This window comes from Bubalus bubalis, chromosome 10 (genome assembly GCF_019923935.1).
Source record: "Bubalus bubalis isolate 160015118507 breed Murrah chromosome 10, NDDB_SH_1, whole genome shotgun sequence".
NCBI classification, from domain to species: Eukaryota; Metazoa; Chordata; class Mammalia; order Artiodactyla; family Bovidae; genus Bubalus; species Bubalus bubalis.
Window position 1 is genome coordinate 23,870,143 of NC_059166.1, and position 27,641 is coordinate 23,897,783.

The 27,641-nt window shown below is 40.9% G+C and overlaps 1 protein-coding gene across 13 annotated transcripts in view; it reads left to right on the forward strand.

The window, feature by feature from the left end:
• Positions 1 to 27,641, forward strand: part of HIVEP2 (HIVEP zinc finger 2) — a 218,869-nt gene that overhangs the window by 167,152 nt on the left and 24,076 nt on the right. For 12 of the 13 annotated variants that reach the window (XM_044924165.2, XM_044924167.2, XM_025294458.3 and 9 more), the window contains 3 exons: positions 9,333 to 9,427; positions 20,274 to 20,318; positions 20,986 to 26,543. In XM_044924165.2, coding sequence (XP_044780100.1) covers positions 21,372 to 26,543 — 5,172 coding nt within the window. In that variant the 5' untranslated portion in view covers positions 9,333 to 9,427; positions 20,274 to 20,318; positions 20,986 to 21,371. The remainder of the gene's footprint in view (positions 1 to 9,332; positions 9,428 to 20,273; positions 20,319 to 20,985; positions 26,544 to 27,641) is intronic. The other variant, XM_025294469.3, reaches the window with a different exon arrangement.

Below are 27,641 nucleotides of genomic sequence, written 5' to 3' on the forward strand. Positions count from 1 at the left end.
GTGAGTTAAGAACATCTTAAGGAAAATTCTCAGTTTCTTTTCTATCTAAAATGTTGATTTGCTTCATTATTTCTTCTTTTCCTCCAGTCTTAATTCAGAAAAGTTGGACTTCCCTGGAGGTGGTTAAGGCTCCGTATTCCCAATGCAGGGTACATGGGTTCCATCTCTGACTGGGGAGGATCCTGCATGCTGCTTGGTGCAATCAAATAAATATAGAATAAATAAATAAAACAAAAGTTTTCATTCTTTCTTCTAAAACTGATCTTTTAATTGACGCTTTTGAGTTCCCTTTTCTTTCCCACTTTTCCAAGAGTTTATTCCCTAATTCTCTTATCACTTCTTTTTCCCTTTAGCTTCAAGTCTTCTTTATCTAACAAACTTCTCAAAATTGATTCTTTTTCAGGTTACACATTTGTAGTTTGTCCAGGAAGAGATGGAAAGAGGTGAAATATGTGTGAACTTTCTGTAGTGTCTCTGGGATTGGGGTAGTCTGCTTGGAACTTCTAATGTCAGTCACTGTCTACCAGAGTTCCCTTACCATCCCTCACGACCTTTCCTTCTCAGCCTCACGTCCATTGTCTCGATGTGCCAAGTGTTCTAGTCAGACCAGCTCTTTCTTCAACATCCTCTGGTCTTCTCTAATGCATAATGATGTGTACATATTAAATGCCTTTTCTCTGCATCTGTACTTGCCAAATCCTAGCATTCTTTTAAGACCTAAGAGAGTGTTTCCTAATTGCTGCATGCCCAATCAGTGTCTTATTTCTGTACTCCCATAAGGCCATTTTATGCCTCTGTAGCTTTTACAACTTGTTTATATGGTTTTCTTACACACTAGATAGCAAGCTCTTTGAAAGGATTCTTGTCTTACCTATCTTTGAATTCCACATGTGTACATTATTTTGAATTCATACTCGATGTCATTGAAATTGATATAAGTTAATAGATAAATGAGACAATAATATCTAGATTCAAACTTCATATGAAATTTGATTTTCAATACTATTTTATGTCATCACATTAAGATATATATGCTTTGGAAAATGTATCATATGATTGAGTGAATGAACCAATAGATGAAATTCTGGAATTATCTGACAGAGTTTGTCTATTAGGATATTATAGGCACCTGCTTGAAACTTGAACATTTTTCTAGCCTTAAACTTTGCAGGTGATGACATATTCCAGGATGAGGCTGAAAATATGAATGCCACCCAGAGATTATCAAAGTGCCAGGGTAGTACCTGAATAACTACATAGCAGAGGTGACTATAAAGCTTTTCTGGTTACCTCACTTGGATAAGGGATTCCCTGGTGGCGCAGACGGTAAAGAGTCTGCCCACAATGCTGGAGGCCCGAGTTTGATCCTTGGGTCCAGAAAATCGCCTGGAGAAAGAAATGGCAACCCCACTCCAGTATTCTTGCCTGGAAAATTCCATGGACAGAGAAGCCTGGCAGGCTACAGTCCATAGGATTGCAAAGAGTCAGACACGACTGAGCAACTATGCATGCTTCACTTGGATAAAGCATGACTTCCATTTGAACCACTTACCACTGTTGCCATACCTGGTTGTTCAAACCCTTCTTGATCATATACTTTGTTAAGCTCTGATAATAGCTGCTATTCAGATTATTTGTCATTTCCTAACTTTATGTCTAATTCCAAACTCTTGAGGGTTGTACCCTGTTTTTTTTTTTGTTTTTTTTTTTTTCTGTTTGCCTAATCAATCCTTGGACAGTGTGGAATCAAGGTTTGAGGTTGTGTACCTTTACACTGGCACATGAGTCCCCATTTCCCCATTGACTGTAAAAATTTTCAAGAGAGACAGAATTGATTATTTCAGCAGCTCAGTTACTAACTGAATAGGGCTCATCTGATTAGATTGTAAGATATGCCATAGGCTTTGCCTTGATTTCTTCTTGAAGGATCTTTATTGTGTGCGGACCTAGAATATGGAGACTGAAAACAGTTTTATTCATTACATCTGAGAATCAGTTGTAGCAAGAAATTTTGGAATGCAATTCAGGTTTTCAGCTGTGCTTTCATTACTTTGGGTATTATTTCGATTGATGTGGGAGGCTCTTCCCTAAGAGAGAGATTTTCCTTCAGGCAAGGTCAGCTTGTTTATGCATACTTATGAATATAATGCATATTTTACCACTCTATTTCTCTGTTTTCTTTGTTTACAGAATCCAAAATTAACGTTGGCTTTTTTTTATGCTAATCTTGGCACATCCAGGAGTAAAAGGAGATTTAGAGAAAGAGTTATGACCTTATTTAGATATACCAAAATTGTAACCAAATAGTAAACATAAGTTCTGTAAAAGATGAGACTGGAGAAAACAATACCTTGGATGTATGACTTTGTTATGTCATACTTCTCATTAGAGTACACTAGTCAAATAGTCCTCCTTTGGCTTTATCCTTCAGGTATTTAGTTAAAGAATAAATATTTACAATAACTTGTTAAGCAGTAGTTATTTACCTGCCATAATATTATTAGGGATAGAATAGAGGGAATTGAAAAGAAGAGAAAAAAAACTTACAGTGAGAATGTAAATATAAAAATGTATCACATATGAGAAAACAAAAAAAAATTTAATTAATACAGAACATCTAATTGGCCATGCCCCTTTGCAAAAACAAAGCAGCAAAGAGCATTCTGCAAGCAAAGTAGTACCTGTGAAGGTGGGGTCCTGTATTTCTATAGGCTCTGTTAGTGAAATTTCAGTTTTATGAACCAAAGGGCTTACCTCCATTAACTGTCAATTAATGAGCTGTTCTTGCTATTGGATAAAAATTGATAAACAGTTTAATGAAACATTGGTTTTTAGCTACTGTAATTTTCTGTTCATTTGACTTATTAACTTTAAGGTATGGGCAGTAAATGTCATTGCTCATTCTAAGTTCAATATTATTTATTCCTCATTTTTATTCCTTTTTTCATTTAATCAATTTCTGCAGTGGGGTCAGGTTAATAAACTTGTAATAAGATAGTAATATGGATAGTGGAAAATAGTTGACTTGAATGATTGAAGACCTAAACTATATATAGCCCAGGTCATCATAATGACCTATGAGTCCTTAAGCAAGTGTTTTAACTTCTCTGGTTCTCAGCTTTTTTTCCCCCTGTTATTTGGCTGAGAGAGTCGATGATTTCTAAAATCTTTCACATTACTAAATACTCCCTATATGATTTAGAATAAGCTCAACAAATAATGGTGATAGAAGTGAATGATTATGTATTTGCTCCTAAAATAAGTTAGTCTCATGTCAAATATGTGGTCAAGAAAAAAGAAAAATCTCAGTTACAACCCTGATCTTGGAAAACTTGACATGTGTTTAAGAGTACATGTGGGGGAGAAGTTTGCATTGCCAACACCAGACAATCATAGCCCAGATGCAGAGTAAGGACCAGAGAACACTATACTATCCTGAATCATCAAAGAAAGATTAAATTATGTTCAGGAGACTGTAATTAACTCAAGGAGAAGGCTAATGTACTTTGGAAAATAACCACTAGCAGATGTTAAAACAAAAATTATTTCTCTGTGGTCTTTACCTAACCATAAGATTGTATTAACTAGAACATTTACCTTATTCCCTAAGCTTCCCCATGAACCAGACTTTGACCACAGTAAAATCAAATAGATGAAACTAGAGAGAAACAGGAATGATAGAGCCTTATGTTTTTATTTAATCTGATTATTTATCTCTAAATCTAACACTGGAAATGGCAAGTTTTTGTATGTTAGCATTCATGCATGCTCAGTTGTGTCCAACTCTTTGTGACCCCAGGGACTGTAGCCTACCACGCACCTCTGTCCATGGGATTCTCCAGGCAAAAATACTGGACTGGGTTGTCATTTCCTTCTCCAAGGGATCTTCCCGACCAACGGACTGAATCCACATCTGCTGAGTCTCCTGCATTGACAGGCAGATGCTTCCCCTGAGGCCTCTGGGAAGTCCCATATTACTGTGTGTGTGTGTGTGTGTGTGTGTGTGTGTGTTTAGTTGCTCAGTCATGTCGGACTCTTTGCCACCCCATGAACTGTAGCCCGCCAGGCTTCTCTGTCCATGAGATTTCCCAGGCAAGAATGCTGGAGTGGGTTGCCATTCTATTCTCTGGGGGATCTTCCTGGCCCCTGGGTCTCCTGCTTTGCAGGCAGATTCTTTACTGACTGAGCCACCAGCGAAGCCCGTTAGCACGTACAGTTTTCTTTAAAGACTTAGTATCATTGTGTCTCTCAAGCCTTTTGTGCTTGTCTTGATAGGATTGGCCGTTTCCTCTTTTGTGCTGTGCCCAGTTATATTTTTGTCAAAGCACCTAAAACACTTTGCAGCACTTACTTGTTCACAAATGTTTCCCTTCTAGGCTCTATAGAGTTTGCTTTTTCATATATGTATTTTGTAAACTTAGCTCATTTTCTGATGAGTATAGACATTCTATAAATGTCTAAAAGTGTCACAGGAACAGTCCAGAAACCCTAATTAAGGAGGCTTAAGTTATAATCATGAATTCACAGGTACTTACTCTTTTATGTTTTTGGTAGTTCTAATTCACACAATGCTTTTATTTTGTATCTTTCCTACGCTCCAGCACTGACAACCTGCCGGGAAGTGGCACTCTCAGATCATTTTCGCCAGCAGTTTCCAGAACCAGCCCCCTAAACACAATGGCAGAGTAATCGAATTTTGGTTGTTTGTCCCATCCTCCTTTTGTGAAAACTCCCCTTTTCCAGACACACTTTTCACTTTTCAAAGCCTTCTGTGTAGTTGTCCCAGCAATGAATTGTCCCCTGCTCCCAAATTAGCACTCTTTCCTGTTCCTACTCTTTATCCCTTTTTTGTCTTTACATTCCGAACCCAGTTCCAACCTTTAGCTTCGTATCATAACTGTTTCTAAAAATATGAGCTTGTAATCAGACTTATCTCTGTGTGTGAGAGTGTGTGTGTGTGTGTGTGTTTATCTTCCCAGCCTTTAACTATCTTCTCTACCACCTCCCAGGTGCCTCTTGTTTTGCCCCTCTAGACACTCCAAGTGGAACAGTGGCCCCATTCAAAGTTCTTTTTTGTAGCAAGGAGAAGCTGCTGCTTCTGGTACACTTTTGGTACACTCTGATAAAGTATTTAAGCATACATTTATCTTTCAGTACTCTCCTCTCATCTTTACCTACTAGTTTTGAATCTCTTCTACTCCCTTCTATAAAATAAAAGAGGTATGTATCTCTTTTCTACGACTGAATATATGAAGAGTGGTATTCCTTCTTTTAAACGTTTCTTTTAACCAAGCAATATAAGGATCATATCTTGTTTCCAGGTCCTATTTGCCACTTCTTCCATAGAGTTGAAGCACATAATAATTGTTTTTAATTGTGACAGCTCTCATCTAAAGTGTAACTGGTATATTTTATTGGCTCTTCTACTAAAATTATGATCTAGTGTGTATGTGTTTAACCTCAGAAAAAAGGTTGATAACATTTGTATTTGCATGAGAAGTTTGCCAATGAAGTGCTAACCACAGTAAACTATTAATCCATAACTTGTCTTAAAATAATTTGGAAGAATAGAGAAATGAAATACTAAAGAATCTTACCAGGAATGGACATTTTAGATACGTCTACATGTCTATCTATCTATTAATACCTGCCTACCTATCTAATCATAGATCAACATGACCCTCACTTAGCTTAGTAATAACAACCTGTAAGCTTCCAAGAATAAATATCTAATGTCAAGGATGATTTTTTTCTAAAAATAGCCTGAGAAACCACTGGATTAGAAACAATAATGTTCAAATTTTCCAAGTGTTTGTTACAAGTAGGCGACGGAGGTTTGGAAAATATTTTTAAGGAACTCTTCTGTAAGCCTATAAACAACGAAAAATCAGTCTTTACTTTGTTAGTAAAGTGAAAGATAATTTTGCCTCATATTTAGGAAGGAATTTTAAATAACTTGGGGATATTTAACAAGATCTGTGAACACAATTTTCTGAAAACTTGTTAGTTTTATTGAATATTAATATTTCATTGCAGAGTGGTTTCTTATGAATCCAATAACCTAGAAGTAAAGCTTAAAAAATGAAAAATCTCTCTTTTATTTATTCCATTGTTTACAAAATATACTGTGTGAACTGCCGATTTCTAGGAAATACAAGCATAAGTTGTAATACTACATTCTCAGGAACTGTTTGAGGAAATATTTTTCTTTTATTTCAAAGAAGATACTGAGGCACAAAAACTCAATTAAAATTAAGGCAAAAACAAATTTCTGAGATGGTTATCTCTATGTCTCTATTTTAATAGTAACAACAATTGCCTCCCTTGTAGAGGCCATTACTGATTCCAATTGCAACAAAGCGATTTGCGCAAAATCTCCAAACTTGGTGTCCTATCTTTCATGTTATTATCATTTAGATCTTTGTTTTAAAATCACACTAATTACTTGGAAGTTTCTGTGAGGTAAAACAGCAGTACAATATTATGACCACTGCTTTTTGTTCTTCAAGGGCAAACCAATCATTGAAGAGGGCATGCGTAGCAGTTTCATACGATAGAAACAATTTTCAAACCCTCTTAATGAGTGAAAAAAGCAATCTTCTATCATCTAACATTCCAGTTACATGTGCATATCATGAGACAACTGTTTCCTGTTTCCCGTGGCCATAGTCCTGGAGAGTCAGACTGGAAAAGCAGGGTCAGAACTGGGAACACTGCCCCTGACACATCTGGTCTGGAGGACTCACATGCTCCCTTTCGCCTGTGGAAGCTCTTGGTGGGAATGACGCTTTTCTGGGTTAGGGGATGGTTGGGTGCTTGTGTGCAGCTGCCAGATAGCTGGAAGGAGTGGGTGTCAGTGCCAGCGTTCTGAGGCTGAAGTTCTCCTTTTGTCTTTTAACTTTTAGTTCAGTGGCCATGGGGTCGCCAATCCCAGGTAGTCCCTGGATGCCACAAGTTGTTGTTCCCTGTAAATAGCTGTCTCTATAGAATCTTGGCCTATTTCTATCTTGGATGAGTTCGTCTCAGAGTGTGAATAGCTCAGTGATTTATTATTTTTTATCTGAGAGATGCCATGCTTTAGCTTAGGTCATATTGCCAGTGTACAATTTTGTTTTTTTAGCACTTGAACTTGATTTTCTTTTCAAAAGAGGTGCTCTTTGGTTTGTTACTATGGATATGGTTTAAATATATAAATATATATGTATAGTTATAGAAGCTATAATGTTGTTGTTGTTGTTGCTCAGTTGCTAAGTCGTGTCCAAATTTTTGTGACTTGATGAACTGCAGCACACCAGGCTACCCTGTCCTTCACTATCTCCCGGAGTTTGCTCAAACTCTTGTCCATTGAGTTGATGATGCCAGCCAACCATCTCATCCTCTGTTGTCCCCTTCTCCTCCTGTCTTCAATCTTTTCCAGCTTCAGGGTCTTTTCCAGTGAGTCGGCTCTTCACATCAGGTGGTCAAAGTACTGGAGCTTCAGCTTCAGCATCAGTCCTTCCAATGAATATTCAGGGTTGATTTCCTTTAGGATTGACTGGTTTGATCTCCTTGCTGTCCAAGGGACTCTCAAGAGCCTTCTTCAACACCACAGTTCAAAAGCATCTATATGTGTGTGTATATATATATATATATATTTAAGGATATATATACATATAAAATTATACCTTATATATATATACTATACATAATATATATACTATAATTTAATATGAAGAAAGTGAAAGTGTTAGTCCCTCAACAGTGTCTGACTCCTTGTGATTCCATGGACCGTAGCCCACCAGACTCCTCTGTCTGTGGAATTCTCCAAGCAAGAATACTGGAGTGGGTAGCCATCCCCTTCTTCAAGGAATCTTCCCAACCCAGGGATTAACTGGATCTCCCATATTGCCAGCAGATTCTTTACCTTCTAAGCCAATAGGGATGCCTTATTTTATATGTATATATACATATACATTTGGAGAAGGAAATGGCAACCTACTCCAGTGTTCTTGCCTGGAGAATCCCAGGGACGGGGGAGCCTGGTGGGCTGCCATCTATGGGGTCGCACAGAGTCAGACACAACTGAAGCAACTTAGCAGTAGCAGCATACATATACATACATACATACATACATATCTTTAAGGACCCCATCACTATTCCCTCAGTGTTTAATCAGTCATGCTCTTTGGCTTTGATGAAGCTTTCAATTTTGAGAATGGTGGAGCTTGTCAAGAGTCATTTAAGTGCCAGAAAATGGTTGATTTGAGGCAAGAACAAAGTTTAGAAAGAAAATAAATCTAGCATTCGCTTAATAATTTGCCCTTTGCAGCAACAGAATCTTATCTGACCACCCACATTCATCTGGCTGCTGACGTGGTTCTTGCTTCAATTGCAGAAGCTATTTTTGCACCTTTTGTGTCTTTTGAGGAACCGAGTGGGCCTACGTGCTTATAATGATTCATGTTGCAAAGTGCACAGGGTGTCCTGAAGTGATATGCAAAGAGGTGGAGAAAATTAAAGCTAACTGCTTCCTTTAAGCATTTTGAACAGTCACATGAAATGGTACTGGATTAAGGCACATTTTAACTCTCATGTCCTGATGCTTTAGTCCTTTCTATGAGACATAACTTGTCTGGAAGAAAGAGCAATGTTTTTAAAAATGAACAAATATACAGTGGATATCTATAGATATGTAGTACTATTTTATATGGGCCTTTTATACTGGGAGATAAACCATCTAAAGATGGTGACTGATTAATCTATTTGGATTATGTACTTTGACTGATCTTCTATGCATTTTTTTTGGATCAGGCTTGAATAAATTAATTCTAAGTATGAGAAAGTTCCTTTCTTCGTTACTTTCCAGAGTTTGTTATGTCTCAGGATTTAACTTTGGTTGGTTTTGGCTTCCTATTTCAGAAATTAATTTTAGCATGGAACATAACATTGCTGAAATAAACTATAGAAAAGAATTTTCTATGAGGTTATCTGAGTCTTCGTCCTGGGGAGTTTAGTTGCTGATACACCAAAGAAGTTTAGTGGGAATCGGCTTTAAGTCAGATTTGTATCATGGATTGCAGTGGCATAATTTCTAGTTCCAATACATTGATTTAACTCTAGCATTATTTTCCACGTTGCTTCCACGTTTACTGTAACAGATAATTCTCTTTTAATGCAAGAACTTATTCAAAAGATGTGAAAAGACAGGAAATTTTTTCTTGAAAGAAAAAAAGTCTTGAAGGATCCAGTTCCAAATTTTCTTTTCTCAAGGAGAGCATTTCTATGAGTAGTGTGTCGGTTAAATTCACTACAAGGTTCATCATTTTTAAAAGATCTTATTGTTTATTTTTTAGATTCCCAGAAGTTGTGCATGTGTTCCTGTGGAGGGAGTTGGCATCGTTGAAAGCAAAGACGGCTGTGATGCACTTTTTTGATATGAGGATAACAGGTTAATAGCTGACATTTATTATTTTATTCTATGAGTTTTACATTTAACTTGAAGAGAACTTTTAACTTACTGTGCGCCCACCCATATGTGAATTGACTATCATCCAGTCTGGGAAGAAACAATGTATATTCTATTTAGTGAGTGAAGGTTTTGTTTTGTTTTTCATAATAGCCCAGTTTTAATTATAATTTGCTTAATTGAAGCAGCTTCATTTAAGAGAATTTCTTTCTGGCAGAATTTATTTTCATACAAAATTCTGTATAGTAAAACCTAATAACTTTTGTTATAGAATATGAAAACATTCCACCAGGAGAGCAAAATCACAATTGTAAAAAATTTGCAAAAAGCTTATGACAAAATATTAAAATTAGTAAGCTGTAGTCATAAGTCATAAAAACTTTGGACAGACATGCAAACTGTACAACTATCTGCAGTTATTGTAACCAACATGCAAAAAATACCGTTCAGTTTTCCATTAGGTTTGAAATGTCCAGTTAAATTTTAATGTATGTCAAACTAGACGGTGATCATCTCAATCTCTTTACTTTTTCTCCAGAAGTTCTCTTAACTGCTTGGCAAGGTTTTATATAGTATACAGTACCTTCCTCATATTGGCTACTTGCTCCTTTTAAGGAGAACTAAGGTTGTGATGGGAATTTTGACTAATAAAAGAAGCATTTATAATGAATTTGGCTCTCAGAAAGGTGCCCTTTTTTAATCATCCTGTGGAAATAAGTCTGTATTCAGCTGGACTCTGGCACTGCTCTTGGTTTTTCGGTAGATCCTTTTTTCCTTCATCCGGTACTCATAGGTGGTATGACTTGTGGGTCCGTCTGTGTTAAAGCAGCAGTGCTCTGAGATGCTCGTGTATTTCTTAAACTATTTTGCAGTTGATCTATGACATTTTGAAAGCAAATACATGGAAATGGCCTCTAAATTTTTGTCCAGTAATTATTATCAGAAGACATCTGTTTTATTTACAAGTGTAATTCCACCAATGCCTCAAAAAAGACCAAGTCACCATTTTAGTTTTTAAAAAATGTTCTATTATTAAAATATTGGAAGTAGAGAAGTAGTGTTTATAACCTGTCATTTTATACCATTATTATTTAGGATGTTATTATTTAATGCTCACTTGACTTTTGCCACCACTCAAGTAATGATTAATTTCCTGAGGTAAAGTTTTTTTCTAAGATACTGTTTTTCTAAGCAAAAGATCCCAGATTGACAACCCTGGGTACTGTAGGCCTTTATTCATCTACAGAGCTGGGCTGCCCGGCTGCCAATCCCACCCAGCTGTTATCCTGAAGAGACCTCTGTGGAGGTCTACACGGGAGGCTGTTTCTGTGCCTTTCCTCTCAGGGCCTGTCTGAGGAAATTATTTAACTGGGTGCCAAATTTATTTGAGTGGGACTGAAGCATGGCCAAAGGAGTGGGCACACTTTTAGAAAAATGGCAACTCTTCCAAGTAATATCATTTTCTTTTCTTTTGCTCAATTACTTTAGTTCTGTTACCACTGAGACAGCATGCAGAAGGTAGTGTCTTTTTCAATATTACTCCACTCAGAAAAATGCACAGAGCCTGCAAGACAATGCCTGTCTTTCTTTACTAACCGTAGGACTCCTATGGGCTAGAGCACCATCCACAGGAAACCCCAAAGTCATATCCTCCTGCAAATTATCCTGCTCCTTTCAGAGCACTCAAAGGCATGAGGGAAAAATTTCAATGTGAATGTGAAGCTGTGTTTGGAATACTGTTCCTTTGTTGGCAGTGGGTGCCAAAAGTGAATTTGCGTGGGTTTGGTTACCATAAAAAGAAACCTCAGAGAATAAAATGATAACCAGCTATTTTCTTTCCATGTGAGGATTGCTCTAATATTGCATTTTTAACACATCAATTGATTGGGGAAATTGGAGATATACTTTCAACACATAATTAGAGAATTTGAAAAATGAAATCAATCTATACAATCATTGAGAAGTAATGTAGCTATAATTAACTATATTACTACTGATCTTCATAGCTCCAAGTAGATCTCTATTGAGAAAATTATACTAAAATTACAGATATATACAATGATACATTTGATGGTTTATAATAATATTCTGAGATACAAAGAAGATATTTCTCTATCTTATAAGAATTTTCATACATTTAATTAATACAACACAAGCTCAAGAATTTCTACCATTGTTGGTATAATTAGATGGCTAAGTAAAAGTATCCTTTAAAAGTATCACCAAAAAAAGACAAATGTCATTATTAAACTTTGAAAGCCTTATGGATTTTCAAGTGAATTTATTTTCCTAAGTGTAAGTTCAGGAGAGCAGCAAAGAGACTTTGAAGTCCAGAAAGACATGCCATGCATGCCCAGGAATAGATCTATGGTGCAAACCATTTGCATTGCAGAATTTTTTCAGTCTCCAAGATAAAGCAATCGAAGACAAGAGATTAACGAAAAGAGTCCAAATGGTTCATGAATAGGATCAGTAAATTCCCAAAGGATCCGTCACTCCTGTTTTCTCCCATCTACCTTTCAATGTGCCTCAGAAACTCCAAGAAGGAAAGTGGTTTTATGGATAGCAGTTAGTTGAAGTCTGTCCAAGGATGGGTTAGAGAGTTATATCCTCAGATATGTTTAAAATCTCATGTAAACAGTACATGTGAACTAGAAGTGATTTCCAGTTCCCTAATAATAGTCTAATTACACAAAATTGTGTAATAGTCCCTAATAAGCTTGTCACTGAAGTGAAAAGTTAGACATTTTAGTTCAAAAGAATGTAGACCAGAAGATGTCCCAAGTCCTACTGGGATCTTCAGTTCAGGCAGAAGGACAGAACCTCTTCTTGGACAGAAGTAGGGAGAATGATACTAGGTTTATCTAATTTATGATAAAATGGTAAGACATCTTGGGTGGGTTTACCTTAGAAATTTTAAAGGAGGAGGTTTTCCTGACTGATTCAGGGAAGTCTGGTGGCTCAGTGGTAAAGAATCTGCCTGCGGTGCCGGAGACCCAGGTTCGATCCCTGGGGGAAGATCCCCTGGAATAGGACGTGGCAACACACTCCAGTATTTGTGCCTGGAGAATTCTGTGGACAGAGGAGCCTTGTGGGCTATAGCCCATGGGTCACAAAGAGTCAGACATGACTGAGCAACTAACAACACTTTCCTGACTGAAGCTATTTACATAATTGAGTCAATGTGTTTTTTACTGGGATCAAAGTTGTGATTTTTAAAACATTTTCTGAATAATAAATGCTATTGGAATATAGGATGTTCTTCTATTAGTATCAGCAAGATTGTTTTTTAAAAATAAAAAGTAGGTGTGACTTTTTCTGATTTGTCCTTTAAAATTTAAACCCATTGATAATTAAATAACTATTCCAGATAATTTTTTTCTGACCATTAATGTATTATTTCTGATCTACTTTTGAATTTTGTGTAAATCACTTTTCTTCATCTTCTGGTCTGTTCTTTAATAGCAAAATATTATTACGTTTCCTTGAATTTTATTTGGTGCTTTTATTTTTATATGTCCTTAGTGGATAAGAATTGTATATATCTGGTTTAGGGTTTCAGTTCAGTTCAGTTCAGTCGCTCAGTCATGTCCAACTCTTTGCGATCCCATGAATCGCAGCACGCCAGGCCTCCCTGTCCATCACCAACTCCCAGAGTCCACCCAAACCCATGTCCATTGAATCGGTGATGCCATCCAACCATCTCATCCTCTGTCGTCCCCTTCTCCTCCTGCCCTCAATCTTTCCCAGCATCAGGGTCTTTTCCAGCATCAGGGTCTTTTCCAATGAGTCAGCTCTTTGCATGAGGTGGCCAAAGTACTGGAGTTTCAGCTTTAGCATCATTCCTTCCAAAGAAATCCCAGGGCTGATCTCCTTCAGAATGGACTGGTTGGATCTCCTTGCAGTCCAAGGGACTCTCAAGAGTCTTCTCCAACACCACAGTTCAAAAGCATCAATTCTTTGGCGCTCAGCCTTCTTCACAGTCCAACTCTCACACCCATACATGACCACAGGAAAAACCATAGCCTTGACTAGACGGACCTTTGTTAGCAAAGTAATGTCTCTGCTTTTCAATATGCTATCTAGGTTGGTCATAACTTTCCTTCCAAGGAGTAAGCGTCTTTTAATTTCATGGCTGCAGTCACCATCTGCAGTGATTTTGGAGCCCAAAAAAATAAAGTCTGACACTGTTTCCACTGTTTCCCCATCTATTTCCCATGATAAATGTAATTCTTTACTGTAAACCACAAAAATTAAATCTGATTTTAAAAGTTATTGCCTCATTGCTACACAAAAACACTATATTGTATTTAATTATTAAATATAGTATCCCAGTCCTGTTTTTCATAAAATTTTATGTATGTGTTTAACTTCAAGTCCATGTTTTAAGCAAAATTATATATTCTGTGAAAACTGAGAAATGGCAAGTGACCATATGCCTAATTTTCACTTGTGAGGTTCTTATTAATACTTTTTTTAAAAGTAATGCTTTTCAAGGAACAAAGTAAAACAGTTGAATGTCATGAGACTTAATCATGGTCTCACAAGGGGCTGTCTTCATTAATACTTCAATATACAGATTTTAACATTGTTTAAATTGTGGATTTGTTTGAAATCCATACAGAACTCATATATTCTCTCAGGACTATGAAAAATTCAAGCACTGGAAGTATCAGAGTCAAGTGAAAATACTTAGAAGAAAGCATTATTGCAGATTTATTTTTTCTGTTATGTTCAGTTGCTAAGTTGTGTCTGACTCTTTTTTTCGACCCCATGGACTGAGTCTGGTGGCTTCTCTGTACATGGGATTTCCCAGGCAAGAATACTGCAGTGGGTTACCATTTCCTTCTCAAGGGGATCTTCCTCTCCCAGGGGTCAAACCTGCATCTCCTGCATTGGCAGACAGATTCTTTACCACTGAGCCACCAGGGAAGCCCATGTTTTATTTTACATTGTAATAAAACTTAACAGGTGAGCTGGGAGTAGGGGATGCTGGTTGGGAAGGTGAGAACCCCTTATGCTTGGCAGTCAGCCAAACGTGGATTTGATTCTGGTTCTGATCCTAAGTATGGAAGACAGTCTTAACCATTGGGCAACTGGTGGAGTCCCCAGAAGGACTTCTTGATTACAGATATCTTGCTTCAGATACCTGGGGGCTTCTGATTTCTCATCCGAAAGATTTATTTATTCCATGATTTTCCCCCTTTTCCAAGTATACCTGTTATCATCACAGTAGCGTTCTATATTAGGGACCAAATTGGTCATGGAAATAAAATCAGTGTTTGAGTTTTAGTTTGGGAAATTACAGTACATTTACACAGTGGCATCTTTTTTAACAAATATTTTATTTAAAATGTGAACATCCATGAGTACATGCTAAATCACTTCAGTCGTGTCTGACTCCGTGACCCCCATGGACTGTAGCTGCCAGGCCTCTCTGTCCATGGACATTCTCTGAGCAAGAACACCGGAGTGGGTTGCTAAGCCCTCTTCCAGGGGATCTTCCCAAATCAGGAATCGAACCCGAGTCTCTTATGTCTCCTGCATTGGACATACTCATGGTAAAAAAAAAAGAAAAAGAAAGAAAGAAAAATAAAGATTACCAGAAGTCATAAGGTTAAAGGTAGAAATCCCTTCCTTTGTCCCTTCTTTTGACTCCCTGGCTCCATTTCTGTGATTTAACTAATGTAAAAGCTGTTTGGCATCCTTACAGAAATTTTCTGTTTATTGCCTGTTTCTCTTTTACACAAATGGGATTATAAAATACATTCTAGGGCCCAATAAACTATTTTACATCCAATGTTACTACCTTCTGGATGAGCTTTTATATTAGTACTTATAGATACACTTAATTTTCTTTAAGTGGCTGTCTTATGACTGAGCCTTAATTGACCTAAGTAATCCTTGTACACACATCTTTGTGCTCTTGTGTACATCTGTAAGGACACATTTCAAGAAATGGAATTCCTGGACCAAAGAATATGAGCTTTCTTTCTATTATAAACACTGCTATATTGCCTATTAAGGAAACACATCAGATATCATCGTAATTGATACAATTGAACATTGACATTCTCAGAATTCTGTGTTGTACTACCTTGGCCATTCTCTTATGGAAACTGAGTATTCACTTAATATCTAATAGTTTCTAAGTCGTCAAGTTTTCCTGAGCCATTCATAGTCATCTGGAAGACTTTTTCACCTTGCTGTCATGCAAATTTCCTAAAAAGGGTATTTATTTAAAAAATGTTTAAATCTACAGATTAAATTTTAAAAACCCACTCTTCTCAACTGTTTAATATCTAAGGAATTAAAGCCAAGACTTTCTGTCAAAAGTCTAAGATGTTTTAATATGTTAATCTTATATTTTAGAAAATATGACTGAAGTTTAAAAAATTTTTTTCTCCTTGAGTTATCCTTAGGCATAGTGACAATCAATATTATGTTTATTACTTTAGTGTTTTCTAAAGCAGTTACTTGCTGTATTTTTTAGAGCACATAATATGGTGTTGTTTGCTGTTCAGTCGCTCAATCATGTCCAACTCTTTGTGACCCCATGGACTGCACCACACCAGGTTTCCCTGTCCTTCAGCATCGCCCAGAGTTCACTCAAACTTGTGTCCATTGAGTTGGTGATGCTATTCAACCATCTCATCCCATCATTCCCTTTTCCTCCTGCCTTCAGTCTTTGCCGGCATCAGGGTCTTTTCCAATGAGTCGGCCCTTCCCATCAGGTGGCAAGAGTATTGGAGCTTCAGCTTCAGCATCAGTCCTTCCAGTGATTTTTCATTCAGGGTTGATTTCCTTTAGGATTGACTGGTTTGATCTCCTTCCTGTCCAAGGGATTCTTAAGAGTCTTCTCCAACACCACAGTTCAAAGGCATCAATTCTTCCGTGCTCAGCCTTCTTTATGGTCCAACTCTCACATCAGTACATGGCTACTGGGAAAACCATAGCTTTGACTATACAGACTTTTGTCAGCAAAGTAATGTCTCTGCTTTTTAATATGCTGACTAGGTTTGTCATAGCCTTTCCTCCAAGGTGCACGCATCTTTTAATTTCATGGCTGTAATCACGCATTGATTTTGGAGCCCAAGAAAATAAAGTTTGTCAGTTTTTCCATTGTTTCCCCATCTATCTGCCACGAAGTGATAAGACCAGATGCCATGATCTTAGTTTTTTGAATGTTGAGTTTTAAGCCAACTTTTTTACTCTCCTCTTTCACTTTCATCAAGAAGCTCTTTAGTTTCTCTTAGCTTTCTGCCATAAGGGTGGTATCATCTGCATATCTGAGGTCTTTAATATTTCTCCCGGCAATCTTGATTCAAGCTTGTGCTTCAGACAGCCTGGCATTTCATATGATGTACTCTGCATATAAGTTAAATAAACAGGATGATAATATACAGTCTTGATATACTTTGTTCCCAATTTGGAACCAGTCTGTTGTTCCATGTCAGGTTCCTACTGTTGCTTCTTGAGCTGCATACAGGTTTCTCAGGAGGCAGGTAAGGTGGTCTGGTATTCCCATCTCTTTAAAAATTTTCCACAGTTTTCTGTGATCCACACAGTCAAAGGAATAAGCGTAGTCAATAAAACAGAAGTAGATGTTTTTCTGGAACTCTCTTGCTTTTTTTTATGATCCAACAGATGTCGGCAATTTGATCTCTGGTTCCTCTGCCTTTTCTAAATCCAGCTTGTACATCTGGAAATTCTGAGTTCATGTACTGTTGAGGCCTAGCTTGGAGGATTTTGAGCATGACCTTGCTAGCATGTGAAACGAGTGCAATTGTGTGGTAGTTTGAACATTTTTTGGCATTGCATTTCTTTGGGATTGGAATGAAAACAGCTTTTCCAGTTCTGTGACCACTGCCGAGTTTTCCAAATTTGCTGGCATATTGAGTGCAGCATTTTCACTGCATCATCATTTAGGACTTGAAATAGCTCAGCTGGAATTCCATCACTAGCTTTGTTCATAGTGATGCTTCCTAAGGCCCACTTGACTTTGCACTCCAGGATGTCTGGCTCTAGGTGAGTAATCAAACCACTGTGGTTATCTGGGTCATTAAGATATTTTTTGTATAGTTCTTCTGTGTATTCTTACCACCTCTTCTTAATATCTTCTGCTTCTGTTAGATCTATACCGTTTCTGTCCGCTATTGTGTCCATCTTCACATGAAATATTCCCTTGGTATCTCTGATTTTCTTGAGAGATCTCTAGTCTTTCCCATTTCATTGTTTTCTTCTATTTCTTTGCATTGATCACTTAGGAAGGCTTTCTTATCTCTCCTTACTATTCTTTGGAACTCTGCATTCAGATGGGTATATCTTTCCTTTTCTCCTTTGCCTTTCACTTCTCTTCCTTTCTCAGCTATTTGTAAGGTCTCCTCAGATAACCATTTTGCCTTTTTAGCATTTCTTTTTCCTGGGGATGGTTTTGATTACCACCTCCTGTACAATGTTTTGAACCTCCATCCATAGTTCTTCAGGCACTCTGTTGATCAGATCTAATCCCTTGAATCTGGCACTTTCACTGTATAATTGTAAGGGATTTGATTTAAGTCACACTTGAATGACTTTGTGGTTTTCTCTACTTTCTTCAATTAAGTCTGCATTTTGCAATAAGGAGTTCATGACCTGAGCCACAGTAAACTCCCAGTCTTGTTTTTGCTAACTGTATAGAGCTTCTTCATCTTCAACTGTAAGGAATATAATCAGTCTGATATCGGTATTGAACATCTGATGATGTTCATGTGTAAAGTTGTCTCTTGTGTTGTTGCAAGAGGATGTTTGCTATCACCAATGTGTTCTTTTGGCAAAACTCTGTTAGCCTTTGCCCTGATTCGTTTTGTACTCCAAGGCCAAACTTGCCTTACTCCAGGTATCTCTTGACTTCCTACTTTTGCATTCCAGTCCACTATGATGAAAAAGACTTTTTTTTTTTTTTGGTGTTAGTTCTAGAAGGTCTTATAGAACCTTCAGATCAGATCAGATCAGTGGCTCAGTCGTGTCCGACTCTTTGTGACCCCATGAATCGCAGTATGCCGGGCCTCCCTGTCCATCACCAACTCCCAGAATTCACTCAGACTCACGTCCATTGAGTCAGTAATGCCATCCAGCCATCTCATCCTCTGTCATCCCCTTCTCCTCTTGCCCCCAATCCCTCCCAGCATCAGAGTCTTTTCCAGTGAGTCAACTCTTCGCATGAGGTGGCCAAAGTACTGGAGTTTCAGCTTTAGCATCATTCCTTCCAAAGGAATCCCAGGGCTGATCTCCTTCAGAATGGACTGGTTGGATCTCCTTGCAGTCCAAGGGACTCTCAAGAGTCTTTTCCAACACCACAGTTCAAAAGCATCAATTCTTTGGCACTCAGCCTTCTTCACAGTCCAACTCTCACATCCATACATGACCACTGGGAAAACCATAGCCTTGACTAGACAAACCTTTGTTGGCAAAGTAATGTCTCTGCTTTTGAATATGCTATCTAGGTTGGTCATAACTTTCCTTCCAAGGAGTAAGCGTCTTTTAATTTCATGGCTGCAGTCACCATCTGCAGTGATTTTGGAGCCCAGAAAAATAAAGTCTGACACTGTTTCCACTGTTTCCCCATCTATTTCCCATGAAGTGATGGGACCGGATGCCATGATCTTCGTTTTCTGAATGTTGAACTTTAAGCCAACTTTTTCACTCTCCACTTTCACTTTCATCAAGAGGCTTTTGAGGTCCTCTTCACTTTCTGCCATAAGAGTGGTGTCATCTGCATATCTGAGGTTATTGATATTTCTCCCGGCAATCTTGATTCCAGCTTGTGTTCTTCCAGTCCAGCGTTTCTCATGATGTACTCCGCATATAAGTTAAATAAGCAGGGTGACAATATACAGCCTTGACGAACTCCTTTTCCTATTTGGAACCAGTCTGTTGTTCCATGTCCAGTTCTAACTGTTGCTTCCTGACCTGCATACAAATTTCTCAAGAGGTCTTCACAGAACCATTCAACTTCAGCTTCTTTGGCGTTAGTGGTTGGGCATAGACTTCGATTACTATAATATCAAATGGTTTACCTTGGAAATGAACCAAGATCATTCTTTCATTTTAAGACTGCAGAGACATAACTTTGCCAACAAAGGTCCATCTAGTCAAAGCTATGGTTTTTCCAGTAGCAGTGTGGATATGAGAGTTGGACTCTAAAGAAAGCTAAGCAGCGAAGAATTGATGCTTTTGAACTGTGGTGTTGGAGAAGACTCTTGAGAGTCCCTTGGACTGCAAGGAGATCCAACCAGTCCATCCTAAAGGAAATCAGTCCTGAATATTCATTGGAAAGACTGATGCTGAAGCTGTAACTCCAATACTTTGGCCACCTGATGCGAAGAACTGACTCATTTGAAAAGACCCTGATGCTGGGAAAGATGGCTGGATGGCATCACTGACTTGATGGACATGAGTTTGAGTAAACTCTGGGAATTGGCGATAGACAGGGAGGCCTGGCATGCTGCAGTCCATAGTGTCATGGAGAGTTGTACACGACTGAGTGACTGAACTGAACTGAACTGCATTTTGGACTCTTGTTGACTCTGAGGGCTACTCCATTTCTTCTATGGAATTCTTGCCCACAGTAGTAGATATAATGGTGATCTGAATTAAATTTGCTGATTCCCATCCATTTTAGTTCACTGATTCCTAAAATGTCAGTGTTTACTCTTGCCGTCTCCTTACATTACATCTCATAACATTGTGAGATCTACATATAATGAATTTTAAATTGACATTTGTAATTGGCAATGTTGTAGCTTAATGGAACAATATTTCCTAACTGTATTTATTTTCTACCCAGGAAGCGACAAGACAATCATGCCCATGAGAACTCTAAACCATTCAGGTAAACATTATATTTTTTAACTTTCCCCAAAATATATTTTGTCATCCATATTATGAAGATTTTATAACTATTTTATTTAGATGCACTTTTCTGCCTTTTCCAAAGCTCTGTGACAATCTTTAATTCTTGCAGCCAGCCTTAGTCTAATCAATGTTTTTAAGCTATAAAATATACTTATATTTTATGTTAACATTATATATAATACATATAACATTTTATGTTAACATTTATTATATACTTGTAAATTATATCATATTATACATTTAACATATCTAAATAGAGAAATATGTAGTACACTTAGCATGTAAGTCATAAAACTTGGTTAGCAACAGCTCTAAATTTATTTTAATGAAGACTTTTAAAATTTTTATGATTTTATAAGTAGTACATATCAAAAGTTTTCCCTTAAATGCTCTTATTTTATCAAGATTAAGGAGGGTTTAAAAAGGTGACCAAAAGTTAGGAGATTTATGCTTATGACAATATTAAATTTGTAATTAATAACCTTTAATTGTGGAATTAGTGTAACAGATATAAAAAGGATTTCTTGGAATAAACATATTTTCACTGTATTTAATTTCAGGCTGTATATTTAGGGTTGGTTTTAGTTTCTTACTTGATATCTGTTATTGACAATCTCTTTGTGTTTTATTCTGTTTTCTTTCAGACCATTTTGTCTTAGTGAAACTGACGGTTGAACTTTGCTCTAGTTGATGGGCAAAATTTCTCCTAGACTATTCATCATCCCAATTTCATCCTAGTTGAAAATATTCAAATGCCATAAGAAATCTTTATAGATTTGCACTTAGCTTTTGGATGGACATTTCTACAATGGAGAGAACTGTGTTATAGCCCCGGTCCAAGGACATTACCATCAAATGCCCACAGACTACGGGGTGGGTGTGGAAGGTTCTAAAGAGAAGGAGAACTCAGCAAGTTTGCAGACACCCTGGAACATGGAAGCAAGCAAGCTTTGAAAGGGAAAGTTTGAAGACACTCCATGAGTCTGCACGGCTTTCAAGCAAACTAGCACTTGAGACCTTGTGTGACAAAATGGACACTGGGGACACAGCTCTAGGACAAAAAGCTACCTCAAGGTCTGGAGAAACTGATAAAGCATCAGGTAGATGGAGACAGGAACAATCAGCTGTTATTAAGATGAGCACTTTTGGCAGTCAAGAAGGACAGCGGCAACCACAAATTGATCCTGAGCATATCGGAAACACAGCATCAGCACAACTCTTTGGTTCTGGGAAACTGGCCTCACCTAGCGAAGTGGTCCAGCAAGTGACAGAGAAGCAATACCCACCACACCGTCCAAGTCCTTATTCATGCCAACATTCACTCTCTTTCCCTCAGCACTCATTGCCACAGGGGGTCATGCACAGCAACAAGCCACACCAGAGCCTCGAAGGCCCTCCGTGGCTTTTCCCTGGCCCTTTGCCATCTGTTGCCTCTGAGGACCTATTTTCCTTTCCTATACACAGCCACAGTGGTGGTTATCCTAGAAAAAAGATTTCAAGTCTGAACCCTGCTTATAGCCAATACTCCCAGAAAAGTATCGAACAGTCCGAAGATGCTCACAAAAAAGAGCACAAACCCAAAAAGCCCGGCAAGTACATTTGCCCTTACTGCAGCAGGGCATGTGCCAAACCCAGCGTACTGAAAAAACACATCAGGTCCCATACCGGTGAGCGGCCATATCCATGTATACCTTGTGGTTTCTCTTTTAAGACGAAGAGCAATTTGTACAAGCACAGGAAGTCACATGCCCATGCGATTAAGGCAGGATTAGTCCCTTTCACAGAGTCAGCTGTATCAAAATTGGATCTAGAGGCCGGTTTTATTGATGTAGAAGCAGAAATACATTCGGACGGTGAACAGAGTACAGACACAGATGAGGAAAGTTCTTTGTTTGTTGAGGCTTCTGACAAAATGAGTCCTGGCCCACCCATTCCATTGGAAATGGCCAGCAGAGGTGGCTATCATGGGTCATTGGAAGAATCGCTGGGAGGTCCAATGAAGGTGCCGATTTTGATTATCCCCAAAAGCGGAATTCCTTTACCTAATGAAAGCTCTCAGTATATTGGTTCTGATATGTTACCAAATCCGACTTTAAGTACTAAGGCTGATGACTCGCACACAGTTAAACAGAAACTTGCACTAAGACTGTCAGAGAAAAAAGGACAAGATTCTGAGCCATCTCTGAACCTTCTGAGCCCGCACAGTAAAGGAAGCACTGACTCTGGTTACTTTTCCCGCTCAGAAAGTGCAGAGCAGCAGATCAGCCCTCCAAACACAAACGCGAAGTCTTATGAAGAAATCATCTTTGGAAAATACTGTCGGCTTAGTCCAAGAAATACACTCAGTGTTACAACCACAAGTCAGGAGCGCGCCACAATGGGTAGGAAGGGCACCATGGACTCATTACCTCACGTCAACACCAGGTTAGATGTCAAGATGTTTGAAGATCCTGTTTCACAGCTGATCCCAAGCAAGGCGGAAATTGACCCCAGTCAGACAGGCATGCTAAAATCCACCAAATTCAACAGTGAGTCAAGACAATCCCAGACGATTCCATCATCTATCAGGAATGAAGGAAAACTTTATCCAGCCAATTTCCAAGGTGGCAACCCAGTTCTCCTCGAAGCTCCAGTTGACTCTTCACCCCTTATTCGAAGCAACTCAATGCCAACTTCTTCAGCAACTAACTTAAGTCTTCCTCCTTCTTTGAGAGGAAGTCACTCATTTGATGAGCGGATGACTGGCTCCGATGATGTGTTCTACCCAGGAACAGTAGGCATACCACCTCAGCGCATGTTAAGGAGACAAGCGGCTTTTGAGCTGCCTTCAGTCCAGGAGGGGCACCTGGAAGGAGACCACCATGGCAGGATGTCCAAAAGCATCACAGGTCCGTCTTTGAAGGAAAAGAAATTGATTCCTGGGGACAGGGTCGGCTATGACTATGACATCTGCCGCAAACCCTATAAGAAGTGGGAGGACTCTGAGACGACGAAGCAAAGCTACAGGGATGTTTCCTGCATCAGCCCCTTGAAACATGGCGGGGAGTATTTCATGGATCCCTCGGCCCCATCCCAGGGCATGCCAACCATGTTTGGAACCACTTGCGAAACTCGAAAACGCCGGAAAGAAAAGAGTGTGGGGGACGAGGAGGACACCCCCATGATCTGCAGCAGCACGCCCTTGGGCATTGCGACTGCAGATTACGAGTCCAAGCTGCAGATGCAGGAAGGCGCGAGGAGTGGGTTTGGCCTGGCTGGACAGGAAAACCCTTCTCATGGGCACTCGGAGCGCTTTGACCTGTGTCGACCCCCGCTGCAATCTGGGAGTCCCTCTCTTGGGTTGGAGGAGTCACCCTTGGCCGCTGATCCAGACAAGCAATCGGATGGAGCGGGCAGGAAGCCTCCTGGAAATGTGATCTCTGTGATTCAGCACACCAACTCGCTGAGCCGCCCCAATTCCTTCGAGCGGTCCGAGTCCGCTGAACTCGCGGCCAGCGCCCAGGAGAAAGCCTCATCACCCTCCGAGACGTGCGACAGCGAGATCTCCGAAGCCCCGGTGAGCCCGGAGTGGGCCCCGCCCGGGGAGGGCGCAGAGGGCGCAGGGAAACCGTCCCCCGCGCCGCAAGTCCCGCCGCCGCCGCCGCCCTACCACGCGCCGCCCCGGCTGGTGCGCCAGCACAACATCCAGGTGCCGGAGATCCGTGTGACCGAGGAGCCGGACAAGCCGGAGAAAGAGAAGGAAACGCAGAGCAAAGAGCCAGAGAAGCCGGTGGAGGAGTTCCAGTGGCCCCAGAGAAGCGAGACCCTCTCCCAGCTCCCGGCCGAGAAGCTGCCGCCCAAAAAGAAGCGTCTGCGACTCGCGGACATGGAGCACTCCTCCGGGGAATCCAGCTTCGAGTCCACGGGCACCGGCCTCTCCCGCAGCCCCAGTCAAGAGAGTAACCTGTCCCACAGCTCCAGCTTCTCCATGTCTTTTGATCGAGAGGAGACCATGAAGCTTGTGGCTTCCAAGCCGGATGAGTTCGGAAAGCATTCGGAGTTCTTGACCGTCCCCGCTGGTTCCTACTCATTGTCAGTCCCCGGCCACCACCATCACCAAAAGGAGATGCGACGCTGCTCATCCGAGCAGATGCCTTGTCCTCACCCCACGGAGGTCCCAGAAATTCGGAGCAAGTCATTTGATTATGGGAACCTGTCCCACGCGCCCGCAGCCGGGGCGTCGGCCGCCTCTGCGCTGTCCCCATCCCGGGAGAGGAAGAAGTGCTTTCTGGTGCGCCAGGCGTCCTTCAGCGGCTCTCCCGAGATCTCCCAGGGGGAGGCCGGCGCGGATCTGGGTGTCAAGCAGGAGCAGCTGGAGCATCTACACGCCAGCCTCAGGTCCACGTGGCCCCACGCCGCATGCTCCGTGCTCCCTCCCCTCCCGGCCGAGGACCCAGGGAAGCAAGTTGTGGGTCCCTGCCCCCAGCTGAGCTCAGGCCCCCTCCACCTGGCCCAGCAGCAGATCCTGCACCTGGATAGTCAGGAATCTCTGAGAAATCCCTTGATACAACCGACATCCTATATTGCAAGCAAGCACTTGTCTGAACAGTCACATTTGTTTCCCAATCAGGAGGCTCTCCCGTTTTCTCCAATCCAGAGCGCCTTGTTTCAGTTCCAGTATCCTACCGTCTGTATGGTTCACTTACCAGCCCAACAGCCCCCCTGGTGGCAGGCGCACTTCCCCCATCCCCTTGCTCAGCACGCACCGAAGAGCTATGGCAAGCCTTCTTTCCAGGCAGAAGTTCACCCCAGCTACCCCTTGGAGCCCTTGGCTGAACACACTGGAAAGAAATCCGCTGATTACGCACACACGAAAGATCAAACCTACCCAGGTTATTCAGGAACATCAGGGCTACCCTCAAAGAACCTCCTTCCAAAGTTTCCCTCTGGGGAGAGCACCAAGTCAACAGATACTCCCTCTGAGCAGGTTCTTCAGGAAGATTTCGCCTCAGCGAGCGCTGGGCCCTTGCAGTCCTTGCCGGGAACGGTGGTTCCTGTTAGGATCCAGACGCACGTCCCATCCTATGGGAGTGTCATGTACACAAGCATTTCTCAGATGCTTGGGCAGAACAGCCCTGCCATTGTCATATGCAAAGTCGACGAGAATGTGACCCAAAGAACCCTGGTAACCAACGCGGCCATGCAAGGGATAGGATTTAACATCGCCCAGGTGTTGGGGCAGCATGCAGGCTTGGAAAAATACCCCATCTGGAAAGTACCTCAGACTTTACCCCTTGGCTTGGAGTCCTCAATCCCCTTATGTTTACCTTCCACCTCTGACAGCGTGGCCACCCTGGGAGGCAGCAAACGTATGCTTTCTCCAGCCAGCAGCTTAGAACTCTTCATGGAGACAAAGCAGCAGAAAAGAGTCAAGGAAGAAAAGATGTATGGACAGATCGTGGAGGAGCTCAGCGCCGTGGAGCTGACCAACTCAGACATCAAGAAGGATCTCTCCCGCCCCCAGAAACCCCAGCTGGTTCGACAGGGCTGTGCTTCTGAGCCAAAGGATGGCTTGGCGTCAGGGTCATCTTCCTTCTCCTCGCTGTCCCCCTCCTCATCTCAAGACCATCCCTCTTCCAGTGTGCCCTCAAGGGAGCCTGTCATGCCAGGCTCCCGAGCATCCCCCCTGGGGCAGAAGTCATCCAGTGGGCAGTCGGAAAGCAAAGAGTCCTCAGATGAGTTGGACATTGATGAGACAGCCTCTGATATGAGCATGAGCCCTCAGACCTCCTCCTTACCACCTGGGGACAGTCAGCTCGAAGAGCAAGGAAAGGGCCAGAAGCTGCCTGCTGGTGTGCTGGTCCACAGGGCCTTAGGCCCAAGTGGGAAAGTGGCGAATTCAACTCTTCTTTTCACGGACATGGTAGATTTCCAGCAGATTCTTCAGTTCCCCAGTCTGCGGACAACAACGACTGTGAGTTGGTGCTTCTTGAATTATACAAAACCCAATTATGTGCAGCAGGCCACCTTCAAATCCTCGGTTTATGCTTCATGGTGCATTAGTTCCTGTAACCCAAACCCATCCGGATTGAACACCAAGACCACCCTGGCTCTTCTGAGGTCCAAGCAAAAAATCACTGCAGAAATTTATACTCTGGCTGCTATGCACCGGCCTGGAACTGGCAAACTGACATCGTCAAGTGCTTGGAAGCAGTTTGCTCAGGTAACAAACTTTGTTTCTGAAAGTGTTCTGTGTTGTGGATTTGATTGCTGAGCAGAATAACCTAGTAAAGAATATACGACCAAAAAGATACAAGTAAAGTGAAGGCCAAGGTGGGCAGAATCCTCCGCAGACAGGCCTTAATCACTGACGTGAACTTAGTTATGAGGGTCTTAGGACTGTGCCAAGCACAAAGTATCTCTCTGGCTAGGTGCTGTGAAATCCCACCTCAGGGGCTAATTCCTTAGAGTTCCTCCCCTTTCCAAACGACCTGGGTTAGTGACCTAGGAAATCGACTTTTTGTTGATGTGAGGAATTCAGGAAATTGTGAAGTGAGGACATAGAACAAGGAGTGAGCACTAGAGAGGAAAGATCGGGAAGGTGTCAATTACAAATTGGTGCTTGCCAAGGGCATTTACCATCTGCCTCTGCAGAGACTGCATCTGAACCTGTGCTTCTATAGCTGTTGACCTTCGACATGCCCTGAAGGGTATTCAGGGTAGAGAGTGAGGCACTCTGTACTCCAGGGAAACTGGTGGAACAGGTCTTTACATAGTTAGATATTTTTCAGGAACTGATTCCATGATTCCAGTCCTTATTGTTCAGTCACTCAGTTGTGTCCGACTCCCTGCAACCCCATGGACTGCAGCACACCAGGCTTTCCTGACCTTCAGTATCTCCTGGAGTTTGTTTAAACTTGTCCATTGACTCAATGATGCTATCCAACCATCTCGTCCTCTGTCACCCCCTTCTCCGGCCTTCAATCTTTCTGGTATCAGGGTCTTTGCCAATGAGTAGTTTCCAATCCTTGCATCTCCTCATTTCTAGAAAAGTACTAAATCCCTTCATAGTGACATCAGCTCCTCGTGACTGGCAGAAAATCTTTTGTAAGAAGAGTGCTTGATGGCACTGAACTCCCCCTTCACCAAAATCTCATATATTGACCTTCCCCCACTACCACTGGGGCTTCCCTGGTGTCTCAGGCGGTAAAGAATCACCTGCAATGCAGGAGACCCGGGTTTGATCCCTGGGCTGAAGAGCCCCTGGAGAAGGGAATGGCAACCCACTCCTATATTCTTGCCTGGAGAATGCCATGGACAA